At 34.9% G+C, this 24,022-nt stretch overlaps 3 protein-coding genes across 5 annotated transcripts; all 3 read left to right on the top strand.

Annotated features, from left to right (window-relative positions):
• The first annotated feature begins 1,966 nt into the window (after window positions 1–1,966).
• Window positions 1,967–12,678, top strand: LOC125222910 (serine/threonine protein phosphatase 2A regulatory subunit B''beta-like). Of its 3 annotated transcripts, XM_048125796.1 has the most exons (14): window positions 1,967–2,006; window positions 2,205–2,461; window positions 3,571–3,810; window positions 3,934–4,039; window positions 4,317–4,416; window positions 5,966–6,071; window positions 6,167–6,257; window positions 7,110–7,251; window positions 7,997–8,144; window positions 8,282–8,391; window positions 9,065–9,221; window positions 9,754–9,879; window positions 10,004–10,154; window positions 12,213–12,678. In XM_048125796.1, the coding sequence occupies exons 2-13, from the start codon at window positions 2,312–2,314 to the stop codon at window positions 10,142–10,144; spliced, it is 1,617 nt and encodes a 538-aa protein (XP_047981753.1). In that variant the 5' UTR covers window positions 1,967–2,006; window positions 2,205–2,311; the 3' UTR covers window positions 10,145–10,154; window positions 12,213–12,678. The 3 variants fall into 3 exon arrangements, with proteins under 3 accessions (XP_047981753.1, XP_047981754.1, XP_047981752.1); XM_048125797.1 differs by lacking the exon at window positions 1,967–2,006 and having other exon boundaries at window positions 2,049–2,461; window positions 7,155–7,251; XM_048125795.1 differs by lacking the exon at window positions 1,967–2,006 and having other exon boundaries at window positions 2,049–2,461.
• Window positions 12,679–13,721: 1,043 nt separating this feature from the next.
• On the top strand, window positions 13,722–18,456 carry LOC125220960 (diphthine--ammonia ligase). The gene is made up of 8 exons (XM_048123087.1): window positions 13,722–13,879; window positions 13,956–14,027; window positions 14,253–14,332; window positions 14,740–15,089; window positions 15,193–15,524; window positions 16,593–16,936; window positions 17,108–17,435; window positions 18,090–18,456. The coding sequence occupies exons 1-8, from the start codon at window positions 13,799–13,801 to the stop codon at window positions 18,303–18,305; spliced, it is 1,803 nt and encodes a 600-aa protein (XP_047979044.1). The 5' UTR covers window positions 13,722–13,798; the 3' UTR covers window positions 18,306–18,456.
• A 1,606-nt stretch (window positions 18,457–20,062) lies between these two features.
• LOC125217565 (ankyrin repeat domain-containing protein 13C-A) lies at window positions 20,063–23,720 on the top strand. The gene is made up of 3 exons (XM_048119082.1): window positions 20,063–20,216; window positions 20,488–22,238; window positions 23,078–23,720. Exons 2-3 carry the CDS (start codon window positions 20,649–20,651, stop codon window positions 23,462–23,464), a joined length of 1,977 nt encoding a protein of 658 aa, XP_047975039.1. The 5' UTR covers window positions 20,063–20,216; window positions 20,488–20,648; the 3' UTR covers window positions 23,465–23,720.
• Window positions 23,721–24,022: the final 302 nt, after the last annotated feature.

Genomic DNA, 24,022 nt, shown 5'->3' with positions numbered 1-24,022 from the left:
TATCATTTATCTAAGGAAACAATATAGAATAAGAATGGAAGGCAAGAGGAAGGGGAAGAAAAAGAAACAGATACAAAAGAATGACAGAAGCACTTCCAAAGGATTTGACAGTGAATATTCTGCTGGCAAGATAAATAGAAGGAGGCAACGTTATAATATAGAGAGAAGAGGGAGGACAACATAAACAGAAGAGGGAGGGCTGCAGGCTTAGTAATGTTTATTTTATTTCATTGAGTATCATAATTTAAGGATTTAATTAGGATAAGATAATTTAAAATAACTAATGAATTTAGGATAAAAACATTTGTATGCAAAATTGTAGTACTAATATTGAAAACGATAGGGATGTTTTCCATATGAAATATAATTATTTGGTATAATATCTATATATCATATTACTTTTATATTTAGAATTATATTTACCTGTATTATAAATCTAAATTAGTTACTACAATCTATCACTATACTTATGCATCTATCCATAGAATTATGGAATTAAATTAGTGTTGGGTTTTAAATTTTGAAACAAAGTTCTATTCGTTTAAAGTTTAATTACATATTATAAAATTATATTCGTGGATTCGGTTAGGATTTGAAAATTAATTCTACGATAATTACTTGAACTAATTTATTTTTTAATATAATATAGACGTTAATTGACTATGTATTATTTTAATTTCTTTATTTTGATATTCTTATTATTGTAGTTTTGAGGTTGTTTACAATACTTTTTTTTCATAATTTACGAATTAGTATTATTTTATTTACTAATATTAAATTTTATTAATATTTATTTTAAAGTTAAGGGTTTAGGATTTAGGTTTCAAGGTTTGGGTTTTTATTGTATAGGGTCACTATATAGCAATGAAATGAAGCTCGACTAGGAAGTGTCTCACCAATGCAATCTTAAATTATAGCTTTTGACAAACAATATCTTAAATCTCATTAGGAGAAGTGGTAATTAAACATTCTTTAGGTTTTTTTATTTTGTGTGATGTAAATTTGCTTTATTTTTTAGTCACGCGGATAGAGTCATTTTTCCATTTTATAAAAATAATGTACATTATTATTTTCCACGTATTTATATTTTAGCCGAATTCTAACTTCCTTTTTGTTTTTACTAAGCGGGCCATATTAAAACTTAAACTAAAAACAAACGTTTTTCTGAAGAAAACAAATAGAGTAATATAGAGAGAGTTTAAATGATTCATTTTTCATTTTTAAATGTAAAACGGTTAATTCATATTTTCACATAACTAAATGTATCAGTTTCAAATTCGTTATTGTGTATAAGTTTCAAATTGGTTATTGTTTGTGCTGTCTCTATGTTGAATTAAATGCTTAGTTTTGCTTGTGTTGTATGCATTCATCTTGGCGATAATTAAAATTGTGATTTATTAATGAATTTGAATTTTTAACAATGGTAGTTTCATATATATTTATAAATGTAATTTACAAGAAATAATAAATGTACACATCCATTTAGAATTCTTTTACTACAATTGATTGCATATTCATTAGAAAAATTAAGTTTCCATCATTATGGTGCAATTGTACACAAACCGGCGGCAACAATACAAAATCAATTGATTCAAATTCTTTTTATTACTAATAGATTATAACGTGAAAGGTCAAATAATTTGTAACTCATTTATTATTAATTTAATTTATAACAAATAATTTTAAAATTATTTACATTATAAAATTAATATTTTAGTTAATTAATTACATTCTAAAATATTATATTGTAAAATTATTTTAGTCTATGCAAGCAAGGTGTAATAACGTAATTCAATCTTAAAATTAAGATACTCCTATTTCATAATTGTGTAATGAATTTGATGAAGTTGGTGAAGTAGGCAATTGATGGAGTTGTGCAAACCGCAAGTGGTGATTTGATATCCTTAGCCTTAACCATAATAATGAGATTAAAAACAATAATAAGACTAATGAGTGGCACGTGGGGATTCGCAATCACCCAGATTTGGGCTTACGCTTCAATTCAAGTTATTGGTTTGGTTACATCTTGCGTTAATTCAATTGTTAGATGCTATAATTGTCATCACTACTCCCCCTCCTCCTCTCTCTCTTCTGCTCCAAGAGTTTGCAATATCAGCACCTATTCCGTCCCTCCGATCTCAGTTTCGTCCGGATTCTAGGGTTTGTTCGATGCTTACATCTGGAAATGTTTTCACCATTCGCAGATTCTGAATCTACCAAGATCCGTCCGGGAAAGAAAGCTCGTTTAAGAGCTCTGATTGATGGTGCAGAACATCTGAGGGCATATCATAATTTGAGGAAATATTGAGATATGGAATTGGATTTCCATGGCGACGTTGCGAGCCTCGATGCCGAGCTACTGCAGCTCGGGGAGGTGTCTCCTTTCGCTATCAAGGCCAATCCTTGTGTTGCGGTGAAGCTTTTCGATCAGTGGCTATCTCTCCCGGAAACCAATTCTCTGGTAATCCTTTTTATTAAGTATTTTATTTTTCGCTACTTCTTGTTTAACAGTTGGATGGTGACTGTCGTCGATATGGGTTAGTATGTTATATGCTCAATTTATTGGATATATTAAGATTGGTTGGTGCATGTAAGGATTGACGTTTATAAAAGAGATGGTCGTTCATCTCCCACGTTAGTCTATTTAAGGGAGATACAGACAAAAAGATTGAAGTAGAGAGCGTGCATGCGTTGTCTGTCTGCATTTGTGAGGCTTTCTCTCATTGTAGAACGAGGTAAATCTGTTTGCAATATGTATTGAGCAATATAAATACATGGTGTGCAGCAAGAAAAGGGAAAGGGGAATCTTGATAACACGTCCAAAATGAATGAGGGTTGCGTTTCAATGATTGCGTTTATCGGGGATCAGGGGGTGTTCAGTGAAAAATCTTAGCTTAGATGGACCACAACGAGACAAGTGATGATTAGCTTAGAGCTCTAAAATTGTAAAATGAGGTCCAACTAAACTAACTACTCTGGCCGAGTTACAGGTTTGTCTCACTTAAATCACTTGAATTAGCAGTAGTAGCTTGCTAATGATAACCGTTGTCTGTTGCTGTTGTTTCTAGATGGGTTTGTGCTTATATGAATAATCGTATGGAAAAGTTGCAAGTTACACTACATATATTCACGAAGTGTTAGATGATAGTTGGAAATTATTTTGATGCTTAAATAATTCATAATGAATTGCAAAACATGGATGTGATTCATATGACTGATCAACAACTGCGAGAAAATATATGTGATGTATTTCTTTTTTTCTTCATAACATAAGCCAATAATGTACCTGACTGCTTCAAGATACCTTGTGCAGTTTTAAAACCTATGTTTCTTAGATTGTTTTGCAATTCAATTTTCCTATTGCTTTAGCAAGTATAAACTGAAACTGTACTCCCGATCATTTAGCTGCATGAATATTTTGATCCTTTAGAATATGTGAAATTCCAGAAGAAGTAAGTTAGCTGATAGCTGCTTGCAGGCTTTCCTCTATCTATGTATTTGGGTTATTAGTCATTTCATAGTTGAAGTGATACTCAAATGTATGTATAAAGGTCATCCTCTGATATACAGGTAAAATCCTTGCTTAATAATGCTAAAGGAGTAGGTCCTGTGAATGTAGCTGGAACATCCTCTGGTACAAATGCTGTGGCAAGCAATACATTGCCTTCAATGTTTCCTGCTGGCAGTACGCCACCACTGTCACCAAGAAGTTCATCAGTTTCGCCCCGGCATACGAAGCAGAGAGGCCCATCTGCGTTTAGGTCACCCCTGAAGTTAGTGAATGAGCCAGTGAAGGAGCATATACCACAGGTCATTTAGTTGAATTTTTTATGTTAGTGATATTATTCAATTTATCTCCATCTGTTTGTCGCTGGTTCTGCTTTGTTTTGGTAATAGTTATTGATACCATGATACTACTTTTAATAAGTGCAGTTCTATTTCCTTAATGGTCGTCCTCCACCAAATGAATTGAAAGAACGGTGTTTGTTTAGAATCAATCAGTTTTTCTATGGTCACGTGGATGGGCTCCAAATGCATGGTGAGATTTTACACATTTGTTGCACATATTCTCTTCTAGTTTTATTGTTACGTTGTATGTGGAACTTGCAATTCAGATGTGAACAAATAATCTATCGGTGGTTGTTGTGTATATGTGTGTGTGTGTGTGTGTGTATGTGTACGTGTGTATGCCTCCAATTCCTTATTCTATTGCCTTTGTACCCATCTCAAATAACTCTGGAACTTACAACCTTAGATATAAACACTTCCCCTATCAACTGGGTTTGTTCATAAGCTTACATTTTCTTGCGGATCAGAATTCAAACCAGTGACAAAGGAAATTTGCAAGCTCCCTGCATTCTTCTCTGCTGCACTTTTTAGAAAGATCGATACTGATTGCAGTGGAATCGTGACCAGGTAGTCGCTATGTACCTTCCTCTTCTTTTTCATGATTTAAATATTCCTTCTTGTTTTGGATATTTGTCTGCTCTTTGATGCATTTGTCAGAATGAGAGTAAGCTAGTGTAATCCATAGAAATAGTAATAATTAAATTACATCTGATGTTTGCATAACTGTCCAATTCACAGCTTCTCTAAATTTTTAATTATGTAATGAAATCTAGCAAAGGTGATTATTTTTCAAATTTCACTTTGAAGTAGAGACTCCAATCAGCATAATATACACATCTTGTAGGCTGATCTATGTTAATACAGTAGTATTCAGGATTGATCTGGATTTGAACATTTGTAGCTAACAGTCTAAGACTAACTACACTTTTGACTTCTTTTTTTGGATCACCTTGCAACTTAAGGGCCATTATTATCTCTGATACATCTATCTTCCATCTGCCTATGCACTAATTATTATTGGGATTAAAAGGAACTTAATAAAGGAACATCTTTGTCATATGCAACTATCACAAGCTTTCCTGTTGCATCAAATGATATACTTGCTTAAATATGAATTATCAACTAAAATGAACAGAGAGAAACTCTATTAATTTAATGTAGTTGTAGAAAATCAATTTCCGTCAGACATCAGTTATTATCTTCGCATCCTTTTCTATCTGGGCAGCACAATCAACATTCGGTGTCTTTTAATTGACCAAGCTCAACCTTGACTTTTGCAGCCTTATTGGCATATTCCACTTAATATATTTTCAATCTGCAAATATTTCTTTCTTCACCCTCTGTTTATGCCTCTCTCTTGAAAGGTTTGTAAGACCATCCGGTCGCCTTGTGACTGTATGCTTGTTAGCATGAAGAACCACTCACAGTATCTGCCTGTCATCCATTTAAGATTCACCCAAACTACTGTAACATAAGAAGGAACTTCGATAAGCATATACCTTCCTTAAGAAAAATATGGCTACTTGAGATATCAGTCATTTCATGGTACTGTCTTTTATTTCTTTTCGAATTCATTTTTCCAACATCAAGTTCTGCTTCATCATGAGGAGCCAGCATGTCAAAGGGATTGATATTCTCCGTCATTGCCACCTCTAGTAGGCTAAAGACTCAGATTAGCCTCAACTTTGTGAGTTGTTACCCATCATCCAAACAGTTTTCATGTGCATCCACTGGGTCAATACTGCTCTGGTGGCAAGTTTTGTTTGTACGTGATACTCAGTCACTTGAGAAATGTGAGAGCTAACTTTAATCAGATTCAAGAAGAAGATGCAATTAGTTGACTTGAGTTTTCCGATCTTAAGGTTATACAGAAGTGATAATTACTGACAACATATAATATCATATGGCAGAATTATGCAAGAGAACATAAACTACTGTGTTATCTGATTACGAAATTCTGCAATGTTCTATTCTGAAGCACATTTTCATCAAGCATTCCTCAACTGAGCACGTGTGGTGGTTGATCTGTACAAGAGTTTCTGATTTTTTTTCTTTGTTGTCGTGCCTTGTTTAGTGTTACGTATCTACTGTTACTGAATTAATGAGATGCCAACAGGGATGCATTCGTTGATTATTGGATTAATGGAAACATGTTGACTAAAGATGTAGCAACCCAAATTTACATGATCTTGAAGCAGCCAGATGTCAGATACTTGGCCCAGGTTACGTGACTGCCTTAAAGGCTATCGTTTGTACTATTTGGTGAAAATTTTAGCTTGCTAATTGTTGTTGTTGCCTTGTTGTGTTCTTGATGCAGGATGACTTCAAACCTGTGCTTCGGGAACTTCTAACTACTCATCCCGGGTTGGAGTTCTTACAGAGTACACCTGAATTTCAAGAAAGATATGGTATGTTTTGAACTTAAAACTTATCTTATTCTTTAACCTAGTTTATTTGGCCGACTAAATATTATGTGGTTTACTTTAACTGCTACATTTGGATATACTCTTGGTAGAATAAGCATGAGTGGTTGTGCTATAAATGCTGCAGAAGAGGTAATTAGAAAATGACAAGATATTGATGTCTAGTTATGTGGTCATATAACTTACAAATAAATTATTGGGCTTATAAAGCCCTTAATTCCCATTACTATGGTCCGATAGGACTTCAAATATATCCAAATCTCCTGAAATTTGTTCACTTCAAGAAAAAAACTGTGTAATTGTCTTTTTCACTTTGGTTAGTTTTGCAGCCGTGGCGTGAATTTTGAATTCATAGCTCGAAAAACATTAAATTACTTCCTTATTGCAATTTAAACCTTTTTATTTGGTAATATAGATCCAGTGTGCATGACAAAACATGGTTGTTTTTGGATATGTTCATCACATCAATTGGCAATGTTTTGGCTTAGTTTGCCAACTAGTTTTGTCCTTTTCCATATTAATGCTAAAGTACTACTGGTTTGGTATACTTTGGTTATTGATTTGTATCTTTAAAATGTTACATAATTGCCGAAAGGACTGATAGATAGAGTAAGACACAGATCAATCTTAATGATTGTTTGGTAGTTTGTACAGAATTCTTATGCTTAAGTGCTTCTTTTATACCAATATTTTGCTAATCAAAGAACGAGCATCAATTCATTTGTCGGGCCTAACTTTATACGATCTGCTGATTTTAAACTTAACTTCTGTTTCGTTTTTATTGACATAAGGTGCCCCTTTTGTTATTTGATTAACTTATTCTGTTGCTATTTCCAGCTGAAACTGTAATATACAGAATATTTTACTACGTGAATAGAGCAGGTAATGGTCGTCTATCGCTCAGGGAGCTCAAACGTTCAAACTTGATAGCTGCAATGCAACATGCAGACGAAGAAGAGGATATTAACAAAGTTCTTAGGTAGTTGAACTACCTTACTTCATTTTACATTAGATTTATCTTTTCTTTTATTTTCTGAGCGGTTATAAATATAATATAATGCAAGAATGTGACCAAATGCTTATGCTATTGGCTATACACAAACATAAACTGGCCTGACAAAATGAACGTGTAAATTTTGGCATATGAGACGAACAAAGTGATTGCATATTGGCTGATTCCAAAGAATAATTTCATTTAGTTGAGATTAGTATGTTAGAGGTTCAGAGCAATGACATGATATCATTTTTTGCTGGAAAGAAATGATTCTAAGTGCAACATGCTTATGTTACTTCTCATATGTTTTTTCTGGACTTGTTTCTTTATCTGCTGCCACTGTGCCACCTCCAATAGAGTGGGGTTGGGGGGGGGGGGGGGGGAGGGGTTACTCATACTATGAATTGAGAGATTAGCACCCAATTAATACTCTCTGTGTTCCACCGTTGTTGATGCATTTCTTTTTGGCACCGAGATTAAGAAAAAAATGTTTATTGTATTGAGTGTTGAGATAATAATGTAGGAAAGAGAAATTGTGTTAATTATTACCATATATAGAAATGACTCAACTATGGTGGAGCATCCCAAAATGGAAAAAATGACTCAACTATGGTGGGATGGAGGGAGAACTAGGCAAGAGATTAACACCTGATACTTGGTTGATTCAATCAATATCTTTGGCTACTATTCGTCATTCATTTCAATTTGCTACCTCATATTTTTACTGCAGGTACTTCTCTTACGAACATTTTTATGTGATATACTGCAAGTTTTGGGAACTGGATACCGATCACGACTTTCTGATCGACAAAGAGAACCTTATCAGATATGGTAACCATGCACTTACCTACAGGATTGTTGATAGAATATTTTCTCAGGTTTGTTTTGTATTCTTATCTTTGTTTTCACTAGTTATTATTGAAGTCGTATTCTTTTTTTTGTGAGGAGAGACTAATCTCTATACATTAAGATGCTTCACTCAGCTCTCTAATGTTACTTCCTTGAAATTTGCTAGGTTCCTAGAAAGTTCACCAGCAAGGTTGAAGGAAAGATGGGATATGAAGATTTCGTTTACTTCATATTGTCAGAGGAGGACAAATCATCTGAGCCCAGTCTCGAATACTGGTTTGTATCTTTATTTCTAGCCAAGCAAAAAATAGTAGTAATTCTTTAATACTGAACCTGCATGTTAGTTATCTTCCAAAATGACAAGTTATTGAAACAAGTTTTGTTTTATGAAGAAACTGAAGCTTATTTAATTGTTGAAATGTGTGTAGGGTCGTTGAATTCATAAATGAATTTTGTAATCTATTGTGTTCTTTGAATCCCCTTTGTAAACCTAGTTTAGTAGGTTTTGAAACTATGCTAGGCTGCTCCTGTTATGCCCTACCGTGAAAACTCTGATAATGCTCAACTTCTTTTGTCAAGACCTGCTGCATAGAGGGTACTGAACCTACGAAATAATGGTATGGTATTTGAATTAGAAACATAGCTGCATGGACATATCTTTGAGTCCCTTTTACGGGATGATGACCAAGACTAGTGACTTGATGTGAATTGTGAGCTTGTATTCTACACTGGTGTATGGGAATTTAGGTTTGAATGTTTTTTAAATGTTTTGATTGGTTAAATTACTGCAATCAAGCTACGGGGACACAGTTCCCTACAGGGAGGCCTTTTCTTGAAGTTGTTTGTTTATTTGTTATATGTATTGATTCCTGTTTAAGCCAAACGGGAGTGGTTGAAGGTCTATCCGTGGGATCCTTATGAACTGTATGTTGCTCTCTGGATCCCTCAGGTTCAAATGCATAGATTTAGATGGCAATGGGATTATTACGAGGAACGAAATGCAATTCTTTTACGAGGAGCAGCTGCACAGAATGGAATGCATGGCCCAAGAGCCCGTGCTTTTTGAGGATATTTTGTGTCAGATAGTTGACATGGTTTTTCCAGAGGTAAACTCCCAACAAGATTGTAGATGTGTTTGAATCTTCCATTTTTCCATTTCTGTGGTCTGTATATTTATATTTATTTTGTGCTTTATCTGTATGAAAACTATGAAGGAGTCATTGCCTAGTGGAATCAATTGTGCTACTTTAAGACACGATAATGTGAATTGTCATGCTCTTAGGTTTCTCACTAGTTTCTAGAAGTGTAAAATGCATATTCCAAAACCTTTTCTTATATCTTTACTTGACCAACTTGTTTCCCCCATCTTTGCTAGTGTGTGATAAGGTCTTATCCTTATATGCAGTGATGGATTAGCTTTTTTTCTAATTTTTTTTTCAAGCATTTGACATGTTTTCGTGGGTATCTTGTTCACTTGTTAGCTTCCAGTGTCTTTTTGTAAAAATGTTTCTTTGTTAGCAAAAAAACTATTATGGTTGAACTTGTTTCTGGGGTTGGTTTCATGGTTGGTTCTTGGCTGTATATAAAGTATCGACCTACTTTGTCATCTCATAAAAATCAACCTGGTCTGTTTTGCAGGATGATAGTTATTTTACATTACGTGATTTGAAAGGAAGCAAACTCTCTGGGAGTGTTTTCAATATTCTCTTTAACCTTAATAAGTTCATGGCTTTTGAGACTCGTGATCCATTCCTAATTCGGCAGGTATAAGTCACACAACTTTATTGTCTTAACATGAAGGATTTAATTTTCAATATGTTCTGGACATCTGGTCATAAAGCTGAGGTGTAAGATTTCTCCCTTTTCTCACCATTTAATTACTGGGCAGGAGCGTGAAAATCCAACTTTAACGGAGTGGGACCGCTTTGCACACAGAGAATATATTAGGCTTTCAATGGAGGAAGATGTTGAAGAGGCCTCTAATGGAAGTCAAGATGTTTGGGACGAATCTCTTGAGGCTCCTTTCTGAGCACTGCTTGGTAAGATCTCTATTGATGTAAAAGGATATTTTTGGGTTCTGTGAAGCAGTTGTAATTGTTTCGTACTCCCTCCGTCCACAAAAAATAGACAAAGTTGTGAATAACACGGGTTTTAATGTGCAATTGGTAAAGTAATAGAGAGATAGGAAAAAGTAAGAAAGAGAGAGCCAGAGAGGGAAAAGGTAGTGGAATGAGTGTTAGTGGATTGTGGGGTCCACATCATAAATGATGTTTAAGATTATTATTTGTTGAAAACTTTCCATATTTAGACTTAGTCTTATTTTGGTGGACAACCCGAAATGGTAAAACTAGTCTATATTTTATGGACGGAGGAAGTACAAAATTTTGTGCATTGTCACACTCTATATTTATAACCACCTAATTCTGACATGAGTTGTAGCAGTCTAATATCATATCTCCTCTACTGAATCCAGTAGTAGATACAAAGTGGTAGGCGAGTGTATCATAAACATTCGCTAGTGTCTCAGCATATGAAGCATATAACACATTTGACATGATAACAATTTAGAATCTGCTGGAAAATAATAAAGAGCAGAAAGAAAGAAAAAAGAGATAGAGAATAAACAAAGATAAATAAAATTAGAGATAAATAACTCCTCCTATGGATAAGAGACCATCATCCGAAAGGGCCAAGGCAAAAAATAGCTGAACTAAACTTTATATCTGAATACTGCAAAAGTAGGGAGCAAAGTCCTATTTATATGACTCGATAAATGACTCTTAACTTGAATAAAACACTAAAAGATGAATACTAGACTCCTAAACCAAATCAAACTCTGAGATATAAACTTATCTCTAACAAACTAATAACAACTAAATAACACATCCCTCTGTCCCACTATAAATGAGACGTATTCCTTTTTTGGGCCGTCCCACTATAAGTGACACAACCAAAAAGCAACTCTCTCTCTCTCTCTTACTTTATCCTCTCTACTTTTTTCTCACTCCCTACTTTATTCTCTCTTCATTTAACCACTAAACACCACTACCTAAAAACTTGTGCCCAAAATAAATGTGTCACATATAATGGGACAGACGGAGTAGCTAATAGTAAAATATAATGATGCATATCTATTCCAGTATTTCTGGATATGATGGAAATGAGGTAATGACTAGGAATCGCGTGTGATAAAACTGCTTCTGTTTAGCCTTAACTGCTATTCATTTTATGAACTACATCATCCTTCTACACTGAATATAATAAACATGTATATTCTTACATTTTGTACATTATCAGAAATAACTCAATATGTCAGTTATTTCATGTTAGTGGTAAAAATAGCTTCAAGACACTACATGTAACGTGACATCAAGTTCATAAGGATAGTTTGTACTCTGACTTTGTTGCATGACTTAAACTTACTACTACATTTTAAGAGTTGCAATATTGCTCCCTCATTATTGAACCTAATAAAATGCTAAATAGACCAAGGATTGTAGGACCATGCCACTAGCTATGTATCTTTGGTGATTAAAACAACTTCTAGGAGGTATAGGAATGTTTTGGATAACTGAAATATATTTTTTGTTTGTGATATATGAATTTCGAAGTTGGAGAAAATTGTGTTGCACCGATATTGTGTCTAGGACTGCAGAAGCAATTGCGCTTTTTGGATGTAGGTTGATGGTTGTCTGTTTGGGTTTTGAGATGGGAGAGTGGGGAAGAAATATTACAAATAGAGATGAAGACATTCTTTTGTTAGATCAGAATGAAAAGTTTGGGAAACGTAAAATAGCAAAAAAAAGAAATGTGTCATTGAATTTCTTGATTTGGGTTCCTTCATAATGCAGAATAATCCTTCTGTGAAGCATACATGAAAAGCGATAGAAAAAATGGCCAAAATTGTTGGTTAGAATGTATTGGGGGCCAAATCAGATGATCTTTCTAATGACTGACACTTGCCAGTGTGTGATACCTGATTTACTTTGCCACAGAATTAGAAGTTAAATGGAACATGTAAATTGTTATTTACCTGATCGCCCACATACCATTTTCATGACATGTTGATACTTTGTTAACCAATTTTATTCACTCAGGTGTCTACTAGTGAATTCTTTGTATCAAAATGGCTATGAAGCATAAAGCAAAAGTTTACCCATCTAATGGGCTTCAGCAATCATCTCAGTGCAATCAGCGATACGTTTAAGGTTGTCTGGAAAATTTTCAGCTTGTGCATGCAGCATGCTTTCCAAGCTGAAGAATCGTTAATTCCATCGAATGGGGGCTCTGCAAAGGCTTGGAGGGAGTGCACCAATTGTTGACTGGCGACTAACTTGCAACGGGGTATGTTAGTTCACAACATCTAGGAGTTCTCCTTTGCATAGCTGTAAGAAAATGTTTGTTAATTATTTATGTTTAGAGCAAATGTCTGCTGGTACATTTTTCAGGGTGGGGTTAGTCTGGTAAATCTACGGTGTCTATTTTTGCTTGTTTGTTTGTCCTATATCTTGATTTCTTTTGGAATTGTTAATCTTATTAGTCTGTGCATCTTATTGGTTTTCATCGTGTTTTATGAAAAACTGTTTTCTCGAGCACATATCTGTTGCTCTGGCTGGTTAACTAATTTGCGAAAACGGGGAAAACATAGTGTGATGTTCGATTTGCAAATTTGAGGTATAAAATTTGTTACTGGGTCATTAGGGGAATTTAAGATTATGTCCCATCTTTTTTTGAATATAAAAATATATTATAATAATTCCTTTGAGATTAATGGTACTGCTTTTATAGGTACATACTATATAAATTCAATAATCGGATCCACCCAAATATTTATGAAAGTAAAAAATATCTTAAAATGTGTAAAAGTCTCCGGTCAGGTGATATAATATTAAGGCCATGTTTGGTTGGCAGGATTCTGGCTGGGAAAGTAATCTGATTCCTTATATTTTAAATTCATGTGTTTGTTTGGATTTTTAATCAAACTGGGAAAGTAATTAGAATCCGAGAACAAGGAAAGTTAGTACAACTTTCCAGGATTCTGAATCCTAGCTTTTCTTAGGTATTCTTTTTCCTAGTTTTAGGATTCTTACATATTTAATGCAATATAATATAGTTTTTTTTAATTATTATTATTAGTAATTATAATGTTTTAAAAATAATTTAAAATTATAAATCATACTCCTTAATTTCACTATAATAAATAATTATAATTAAAATTATCATAATTATAACTATATTTTATAATAATTCATGATAGTAGTTAATAATTTATTAAATAGTTAAAATATAATTATACAATATAACGCGTAATAAATAATTATTATATTTTATAAATTAATAATTAATCAACAAAGTTATAATGCAATTTTAATTTATAATTTTTTTTCAATTATAATATCCATAAATATTATAATTATAATATAATAATTATTATATTTATTATTATAATAAATGAGTATAATACTTCATGTAACTACAATTATAATTATAATTATATTTTATATATTATGATGAATAATTCATATTTAAACTATACATCGTAATAAAAACATAATAATATAATTATTATTATTTGTAATTAATAATTTATTAAAATTTTATGGTTTACTCCGCTGAAACTGTAGGTGGACTCTAACATTGTAAAACCCTAGTCAATTCAACCGGCGAAACCACGCCGGCGCCGATGATGAAGGTGGTTGCGCTAGTCAGTGGCGGTAAGGACAGCTGCTATGCAATGATGAAATGCCAGCAGTACGGCCACCAGGTTTCCTTCTCATCTCCTCTCTGTCTCTGTCTCTTCTGCTATTTTAGTTTTCTCTAAATAAATTTCGCAACTTCAGATTGTGGCGCTGGCGAATGTGATGCCAATTGATGAAGCTCAGGATGAGCTCGATAGTTACATGTATCAAACGGTAACCCTTCTACCTTAAAATCGGTTTATTCTTCGTCAATTTTCGTTTCGATTCGGAAGTCCTCTTATTTACAAGTTTGTTATGTGAAATTAATCACCGAATTCTGTTTGCTTTACACGCCTCTGGTGATCAGACTACTAGATGCGAATCATTGGCTTCTACTGAAATATTGGTGTTGACTAATTATATTTGTGATTTCACAAAGTGTGTATATTACTTTTGCAGGTGGGGCACCAAATAGTTGTAAGCTACGCAGAATGCATGGGGATTCCACTGTTTAGGAGACGGATTCGAGGAACTACTAGGTAGGTCCTTTCAGTTAGGACACTTGGTGTCTACTTGCACATCAAGACAACCTTTTTCTTCATGTGTATATTTATTAGATTTTCTGATGATCTTGGTTGCCAATTTTTATTTGCTATCATGCTTCTCGTTTCCTTCTTCATGCCAGTATCAGTAATAAACTTTTTGGACACTTTTGACTACGGTGTATTCTCCTCCCCTCACAATTTAAGATTTATAAGGGGCTGATTGATAACCTCAGCTGTCACATTGTATAAGTTATATCTGCCTGTCCTTGTTTTAGGTCAGTGAAATCTGACATATGAGTGAGGCATCACTAATTAACAGCCTAATTCCTGGCAAATCAGTGATACTGATACCATGTTGTGCTAATTTAAATTTAAAACAATACTGACATGTGTATGTCTTGCCAGAATGCTCGAATAGTGCTCGATAAATATGAAGTCATACTACATTCATCAGATCAAATAGCTCCTGTAGGTGTTCTACATCCCCTAGAATATCACTTGGAGAAGAAGTTGGTTCCCTTGTCTGAAACTGATAACGACAAAATCAATGAGGTACCTGTAGGGGAGTCCAACTTAGTGCATGAAGTGGTGGGAGATTTCCAGGATATCTTGGAAGCTGCATCTCCAAAAAATGTTATGATGTCCAACATAGGAGTGGAAACAAAACAAGAAATCCATATCTCAAAATCCAAGAAGAAAAATACTTTTTCCATTACTTGCTGGCTGCAAGATGCCTCCAAAACCTCAGTAGGTAAGAAGATGAATTCTGTTGGACAATAGTTTTGGCTAAATATATCTCTGCTTCCCTCATGAATTCATGGTTTATGTACTCTTAACCATATTTGATTTTACAGATTTGCGAGAGGATCTGCGGGTGGTTTTAACAAAAATACAATTGTTGCTTAGTGAAAACAATTTATGTTGGGAGAACGTTCTTTATATACATCTATATATAGCTGATATGAACGAGTTTGCACTAGCAAATGATGAATATGTGAAATTCATTACTCAAGAGAAGTGTCGTTTTGGTGTGCCATCACGGTCAACTATAGAACTTCCTCTTTTGCAAGCTGGTCTTGGGAGAGCTTATGTTGAAGTCTTAGTTTCAGATGATAATACTAAAAATGTTTTGCATGTTCAAAGTATTTCAGAGTGGGCTCCGAGTTGTATCGGTCCGTACAGCCAGGTTAGATACTTATCGTGAGTAAATTATGTTTTAGTTAATTATTTTTCTTTTATCAGATCAGACGGTATGAAGTTCTGTTGGACAATTCAAAGTTAGTTTTATTGTATTGTATATTGATAATATTTTACTTGTATAGGAGATGGTATATATTTTTATTTGACAACCATCACCTTTCCCTAACCAAAGTTTAAATTACAGTATTCAGTGTCTCTATGCAACTATGGGATATACGTAACTTAATTATAATTATGAACAAATTATAGTAATGGTTTTTTGTCTCCTCTATAGCATTTTAGCGCACTCTCCATTTCTGATTTTTGTATATGTGCTGCATTGAACTATATTCTTTATTACCAGAGCAATGTACAGCTATGAAGATGAATTTGGGTTTTCCATATTCTTGTGATAGAATGACATTTATTATTGGAGAAGAGATTTCTTAGCATAACAATGATTTTCATCTTTCTCCATCAACAACCATATGGAGTTCCTTATTGTTGTATTTCTTAGTTCACTTTCTATTAAAATGAGCAGAGTACTCAGACATGTATGTTATTCTGCATACGCGTGTAAAATATGTATTATTGTATCAATAGTTGAATAAATAATGTTAGCTTATATTAGATGAGCATTGCAATTGGAGTGCATCAGCTTGGCATGAAGATGGTGCTCATAGATAAATTAGTTGTAGCTTTATGGGTTTCCATCTTAAGACATTTCTGCAATGAATTATTCTCATTGATACTCATGAAAAATCATGTTGTTTCTGTTCACTATTTTTTAATTAAAATGACTTAATTTGTCCATATTCTTCATAAATTTAGTCATGATGCTATACAAGAACTAATGTTGGGTTGTGAAGTTTCATGAGCTAATGACCACATTTATTTAGCCAGAAAAACATATCAGCTTTGTATTTTTAAATGTTTAGTGCCATATGAGCTAAAGTCTTAGAAGCTAGGATCTTTAATTGTTCATTGTAGTATAATTTCATGGTTTTCAACTTTTGAAGGGGAAACACATGTCGCGACTTTCATCTTATTACTCATTTACTTACATATTTTTCAGGCAACCTTGCATAAGGATGTTCTGCAAATGGCTGGCCAGTTGGGGCTTGACCCACCGACAATGTTACTCTCTGTTGGAGGTCCCACATTGGAGTTCCAACAAGCGCTGGATAACAGTGAAGCTGTTGCAAAATGTTTCAATTGTTCAATATCTACGAATGCTATTTGCTTGGTTATTTATTGTTCAGCATCTTTGAGTTCGTCAGACCGAGTTTCTGTTAATAATCAGATGGATGTTTGTCTTGCACAAATGAAGTTGCGGTTGAACAATGGAAGCAAGTCGAATACCCCTGGACTGAGTGATCCTGTTATGTTGTACATTCTTGTTCCCGATTTGCCAAAGAGGTGACTGACATAGTTAAATGCTTTGTAGTTTTTATCATTACTTCTCAATATCTCATGCAGCAATTAGCATAACTCATTCTGTAGATGACACACAAGCAACATGATCCAAAAGAATCATCTAGTATATAACTCAATTTATGGGCCTGATAGCTTTATTTTTTTTTGTTTCAGAGCTCTGGTGGAAGTGAAACCCCTTCTTTACAATGGGGAGGATATGGAGATCCCAACTCGTGTCACCAAACAAGATTTATGTGCGAAACAGGCTTATTGGGGGTTTGAGCATGAAAGTTGGCATAATGGATGTCTTCAGAAATGTATTGTTGGTGGTAGAATATGTGCAGCTGTGATATCTATCACGCAAGAGATAGTGGCAAAGATCTGTTACAATGAATCAGAATGTAAAGCTAATATTCAAAAGCTCGCAAGGGCAGCTGAGTTCTGCATTTATCTGCTCGATGAAGTTCTTCTTGAGAATGATCTCTCCTGGGAAGATATATTGGTTAGTTATCTCTTACGTTACACTGAATCTTATCTTATGATGCGTTCACCTGTTTCTCTTTTACTTGATTTCCTTGTATTCCATACTTCTCATATTACAGTTTCTACTTCATATTCAGTCATTAACTTGTTTTATTGAGTTGATTCTTGGGCGGTGGACTACGCTTAATTGTTTAGATGCATTTTTTATCAACATTTGTGATGGTTAGTCTCCGGTCACCTTTAAGTTGTCAATATCAACCCCGATAAATGGTTGCTAGATATCGTATTTTGAATATGAATTGATTGTTTGTGGAGATGGATTGAGTTACGTGAAAAAAGACTTGCATAAACTATTGCTCATAGTTTGAAAATGCTAATGATTTGAATTGGCTCATAAATTTTTTTATCAGAATGAAATGAATGAGTAACAACTCAAAATACAGATTGAAAATCATCCTAAGAAGTCATTTAGTATTTTTTTGTAATTCGATATCGAACTTAATTTAACGAACTTCAGTGAGTAATCACTAATCATATTCAAATTTGAGTATATACTTACTATTTATCTTGTATTCTTTTATATGCATCTTAGTCTATCAGTCGGTTTTGATTCCTGTATATGCATCTTAGCAAAATTCTCTTACACATTTCTCATCAACGTCTGTGGTTTCAGAATTTGAGGATCTATTTCTCAACAAGTCCTGAAACGAGCCATGGAGTGTTGTCAACGATCTTTACCAACACATTTGCTGAATTTGCGGAGATGAGCAAGAGAATCGATAAGGATACAGAACCATTCTTTACCCTAGTTCCAATCCTGGGAGCTGGAGCTTCAGCAACGAGCATGGACAACATACTTACCTGCGAGTTATTTGCCAGAAAGTTTTAGTGTTGCAAGTTATTTCTGTACATATATAATTATTGGGCGAAGCTGATTGCTAGTCCATTCACATTAGATAACACCACAGCTCACAAAAAAATTTATCTCGAAAGCTTGTTTTCTTATTAATCATTTTGGAGCACAGCTCTCTCATTTCAAAGTTGCTATATTCTTCTTACATTAACATTCACTCTATAGTACATCTGCCATTTTCTTTGGATTTTTTTCCCCAGACATATTGCATGCTCTGTGCCTTGATGTAATAAGAAATTGGATATTATTTACAAGTACAATGTCCTATCGTTTTTTTTCTGTTGTGATGTGATTGGATCAGCTACTCCAAAATGCTAACAAAATAAAATAGTCTTCTAAATGTGAGCAATTTTAATAAGTGAGGGTGATGGTGCACCATTTTGGAGTAGGTGATCCGCTCAGGTAAAAGAGTTGCATGATAACCTTGAAAAAATCTAAATAAGAAAAATGTCCCAAATCCTCATTATCAACACTGACTTACACACCCACCCCCAATTAATATCATTTATATTGTGTATATTAGTTTCGTCCTTTATTTCCAAATTAAACACATCACTCAATTGTTAGGCCTCAATGATGATCTAGATTCTAGAGCATTCTGAGGAAACATTCATTTAAAAAGAGTTAAATATGGAGTACTTATTTCTGGCTGCTGTAACATGGGCCTGTAGCAAGGGTACAATATTTCTCTACATCACACATGGATGAAAAAAAAGGCAGAATGTGATTTATTTTCATTTGTTTGTAAAACACATGCAATTATTAATGATATCCATTTGGCCGAGTGAAAATACATACGTAAACTCAAAATAAACGATAAGAAAAGAATTGAAATAATTTACCGCTACAAATCACAACTGAAGACACAAACGTCCAAATTTGACATGTATAAAGGCATATTTGTCTTGCCAAAAACAAATAAATCCCATACTATAACAAATAAAAATATTAATTTTTACCCTATGTTCAAACACTAAATTATAAAACGGAGTGCACAAGATTTTTTACCCAAATTGGGAACACATACCTATGGACAGGGTTGTGTACAGTATAAATCTGACCCAAATTAATACACAACCTTTAGAGCTAGATGTATTTTCAGACCAAACCTCACCCATTATAAGTCAAGATATTTAAAAAGTTTATACCTTCAGAATTAAATATCAGTCAAATCCCAATATTCATAGTTTACTTTACACTATTTAAATCCATATACATATAATTTCAGTGACACATTTTAATAGGTTGAATTTTCTTTTTCGTTCCTTTCATAATAATAGTTCATATTTATTTACAAAAATATTTTCTCATTTTTCTTTACTTTATCATTTATGAATCCCACTATCCACTATATCATTTCAACTACTTTTTTTTTTCACTCTTACTTATTACGCATTAAACTCATATCATCCACATTTAACCAAATTTTATGGGACAGAGGAAGTAGTACTTCATTCATTCCACCGTAATAGAGTCATTTCATTTTCTGCACTCATTTGGATAATAAATAATTAAAGTGAATAAAGAATAAATTAAGAAAAAATAATGTAGAAGAAACTCTTATTTATATTATTTTTTTTTACTTATTCTTTTTCATTTCAATAATTTATTGCTATCAATTTTTGAAAACAGTACGTACCAAACCAGTGGCAGTTCAGTAATACAATTCCAATCTGAGGGTGGTTATGAAACCCCTCTCCAGAAACAGCTACAGCCAGCAAGGGCCAATTTTTTTCACTCATCACAATACCCGCCTTTCTCTCTCTTAATCTTTACACAAATCCTGCATTTTTTTGAGAGAGAAAGCGCGGTTAAGAGATCTGAATCCACATCAATTTCAATTCTTGACTCTCCTCAGCACCCGGAAGCTTCGTTTCCGTTTCTTCGGTAATTTTCGTTTTATGTTGTAGTGTGTGATTTGTGCTTCTCTTTGAGCGTTACTTAAATTCTCGAGCTAAAATTGGAGCTAGATCGAGTGTGCTGGGCTAGTCTTGCTGCGTCTTGTTTATTTGTTTCAGAATTTGTATTCCTGGTGTTGCGAAGTTGGAATCAACACTTTGGGGGCTATTGGGGGTTGTCAAGTACTTATTTTGTGTAGCAGAATTGAATTTGTCGTTGGCGTAGATGAAACTTCAGCTTCATAGTCGGGATCTTTTAGGTGCTAGGAACTGTGATGGTTTCTTTGCATTTTCTGTGCACTATGGTGGAGAGCTCGTGCTTTGAGATTCTTCATAGAATAAGGTTTTGGCGGAGTTTCAAATTAGTTGAATTAACTGAGTGAAAGGGGAAAACGAAGATAGATATTAGGAAGACTGAACAATGGAGGATTTGTCAAAATATGCACATAGTCCTGCCCATTTGGCAGTGCTTCGGCATGATTATGCAGCATTGAAACGGATAGTGGAAGGGCTTCCTAATTTGGCAAAGGCGGGGGAAGTGAATAATGAGGCTGAGTCCATGGCTGCTGAAAAGGATGCTGATGCTGTGTCTGCAGTGATTGACAGAAGAGATGTTCCGGGCAGGGAAACTCCTTTGCACCTCGCGGTGCGGCTGCATGACGCATTGTCAGCTGAGATGTTAATGGCAGCAGGTGCTGATTGGAGTCTACAGAATGAGAATGGGTGGAGTGCACTCCAGGAGGCAGTTTGTACGAGAGAGGAGAACATTGCGATGATCATAGCCCGACATTACCAGCCTCTTGCCTGGGCTAAATGGTGCCGCAGGCTTCCCAGGATCGTGGCATCAGCAGCTCGGATCCGTGACTTCTATATGGAAATTACCTTCCATTTTGAGAGTTCGGTGATACCATTCATTGGTAGAATTGCCCCTTCAGACACTTACCGTATATGGAAACGTGGCTCTAACCTCCGAGCAGATATGACCCTTGCAGGATTTGATGGATTTCGTATCCAACGCTCTGATCAGACTTTTCTCTTCCTTGGAGAGGGTCATACCTCAGAAGATGGAAATATATCGTTGCCTCCTGGATCTTTGATTGTGCTGTCTCACAAGGAGAAAGAGATCACAAATGCTCTGGAAGGAGCTGGTGTTCAACCATCAGAAGCTGAGGTTGCACATGAAGTGGCTCTGATGTCTCAAACTAATATGTACAGACCTGGAATTGATGTCACTCAGGCTGAGCTTATCCCTCATTTGAATTGGAGAAGACAAGAGAGGACCGAGATGGTTGGCTCTTGGAAAGCCAAGGTTTTTGATATGCTTCATGTACAAGTGAGTGTGAAGTCTAGGAGAGTTCCTGGTGCTATGACTGATGAGGAGCTTTTTGCAGTTAACGAGGATGATAAATTGGCAAATGGGGCTGAAAATGATGAGTTTGATGATGTACTGACTGCTGAGGAAAGAAAGCAGTTAGACTCTGCACTCGGGATGGGGGATGGATTTGGTGAGGACGAAGGCAGTGAAGTCCAAGATTGCCATGAGAACTTTGATGCTGGTTCACTTGATAGTTGTGAATCAAATGGTACCATCAAAGAGAAGAAAGGTTGGTTTGCTTGGAATAAAAAAAGCTCAAAGAACATTGGAGATGATCCTGATGACTCAAAAAATCTGAAAAAGTTTTCAAAGTTGGCACTTGATGATAGCAAGCAGAAGGCCAATGACAGTCGCAGATCATCGTCTGAATTTCCTAGGGAAGATACGGGGGACCTTAAGAAGTCAAAAGATAAAATTAGCAAGAAGAAAAAGAAGAAAGGAACGACTGTTGAATCGAAGAATGAAAGTGAATACAAGAAAGGTCTGAGACCTGTTTTATGGTTGACACCAGATTTTCCCTTGCGAACTGAAGAACTCTTGCCTTTGCTTGACATATTGGCTAATAAGGTCAAAGCTGTCAGAAGACTTCGCGAGCTTTTGACTACCAAGCTGCCTCCGGGAACTTTTCCTGTCAAGGTACTAAATACAGATACATATGCAATTTTTGATCCTTTGGTTTTCTTCTTGTGGCTGTTTAATGTGTTATATTATATGCCTTCTGTTTCCAACAAGAAGGGGGCCTCATTTCCATAGAGATTCCACTTATTAATCTGAAATATTTGGAGTTGATCGTTAATAATCCTTATAATTATGTTATGAGTGTTGCTAAATGCTACTGTGAATACCTGAATCTCCACTATTTGCATTTAGCAGCAGTCAATGAATAAGTAAACTTAGGGACTGAAGAAAGTCTACACTGCATAATTGATTCATTTGTAACTTGTTCTACCAAGATTTACTTAGTATCAACTTGTTGAATCTTTTAATTTTGATAGTGCTTGGATAGAAATGATGTGAATATGCTCAATATGTTGGCTGTCTCTTGGATGTCCTTAATTTTGTTTATTCTGGATTGTGGCTAACAACTAATGCTTACAGTAACAGCATAACGAAAGCTTTAAAATAAAAAATATCCAAATCGAAAGTCTTGTAAAGAATTTTCAATGACCAGATCAAATTTATTAGTACTACTTTTTAAGATTATTTAGAAGATGTGGCCCTTTCGCCTCACTATATGATGATTGAATACCACTGCCATGATGTGCAAATGCCATGTGCTTGGAGCTTGTAATTGAATCATATTTTTGTATAAGTCTGTCATTTACGCTTATTACTTCGAATTTTGCATGAAGTGTTGTTGTCTGAGTATAATCTAAATAGAAGCAGGGAGACACAAAGGTTGTGATCATATATTAGCTTGGACTTGTCATCTTTATTCTGAAATGGTTTGGGCGCTGAGTGAACAAATTGCGCAGATTGCCATTCCAATTGTCCCCACAATACGCGTGCTGGTGACATTTACGAAATTCGAGGAGCTTCAGCCAATAGAGGAGTTCTCAACCCCTCTCTCCAGCCCTGCTCATTTTCAAGATTCCAAGTCTAAAGAATCTGAAGGTTCAACATCATGGATGTCCTGGATGAGGGGAAGCCGTGGGGGCCAGTCGAGTGACAGTGAAGGCCGGAGCTTCCGTGATGAAGTTGATCCTTTCAACCTACCATCGGACTATGCATGGGTTGATGCGAATGAGAAGAAACGTCGGTTGAAGGCAAAGAAAGCAAAGAATAGGAAACATAAAAAGCATGCTAGCAGCAGACAACATCCAGACGGTGCACGGAGACCCAACACGGAAGTGGTGGATTAGCAACAGATAGAGGGCGTCGTGGAAGGTCAGATCTTGCTACTTGAAAACACATCCATCCGCCTAATGTTTTTTTCAAGCGTGGTTGTAGATTGATGGCTATATCCATTTGGGGTTTGCCTCATTGTTGTACTTGAAGATTTTCATCCTTCTTCCTCATGTTTGTATTGTTGTTCCCACATTGATATTGATACAGTTGGTGTTTTATTTTTCCTAGGATTGCTGTTTTAAATGTATCTATAGCTAATTTTGCATCTTATTTCTGGATTGTTAGCTTCATTACGCATTAATTTTTGATCATTTTTTAAAACTTGTATGGTCCGGCGTTCCTGATTTTGTTCTACTGCTTATGCTGTCAGTCCCCTATCTCACCTATTGTGTCTGGGCCTTCATGGATGTTCTTATATAAAGTAAAATTCAAAATTAGTTATAGCGTAACTAAAATGACAATTTTATCTAAAATAATTTATTTTGCAATTGTAATTACCAACATTCCTATTTAGAACGACAGTTGATTACTGCAAGTATTAGACTTTATCGCTCTCATATGATCATATCATT

The sequence above is a fragment of the Salvia hispanica genome, chromosome 4, assembly GCF_023119035.1.
Source record: "Salvia hispanica cultivar TCC Black 2014 chromosome 4, UniMelb_Shisp_WGS_1.0, whole genome shotgun sequence".
Taxonomy (NCBI): domain Eukaryota; kingdom Viridiplantae; phylum Streptophyta; class Magnoliopsida; order Lamiales; family Lamiaceae; genus Salvia; species Salvia hispanica.
Note: the sequence above shows the minus strand (reverse complement) of the source record. Positions and strands in the feature narration are given on the sequence as shown.

Coding starts and splice junctions, on each gene's coding strand:
- LOC125222910 (XM_048125796.1), top strand. CDS start 2,312: ATGGAATTGGATTTCCATGGCGACGTTGCGAGCCTCGATGCCGAGCTA. Junction 2,462..3,570: donor TCCCGGAAACCAATTCTCTG/GTAATCCTTTTT, acceptor TCTGATATACAG/GTAAAATCCTTGCTTAATAA. Junction 4,040..4,316: donor GGATGGGCTCCAAATGCATG/GTGAGATTTTAC, acceptor CTTGCGGATCAG/AATTCAAACCAGTGACAAAG.
- LOC125220960 (XM_048123087.1), top strand. CDS start 13,799: ATGATGAAGGTGGTTGCGCTAGTCAGTGGCGGTAAGGACAGCTGCTAT. Junction 15,090..15,192: donor TGCCTCCAAAACCTCAGTAG/GTAAGAAGATGA, acceptor TTGATTTTACAG/ATTTGCGAGAGGATCTGCGG. Junction 15,525..16,592: donor GTATCGGTCCGTACAGCCAG/GTTAGATACTTA, acceptor CATATTTTTCAG/GCAACCTTGCATAAGGATGT.
- LOC125217565 (XM_048119082.1), top strand. CDS start 20,649: ATGGAGGATTTGTCAAAATATGCACATAGTCCTGCCCATTTGGCAGTG. Junction 22,239..23,077: donor CGGGAACTTTTCCTGTCAAG/GTACTAAATACA, acceptor CAAATTGCGCAG/ATTGCCATTCCAATTGTCCC.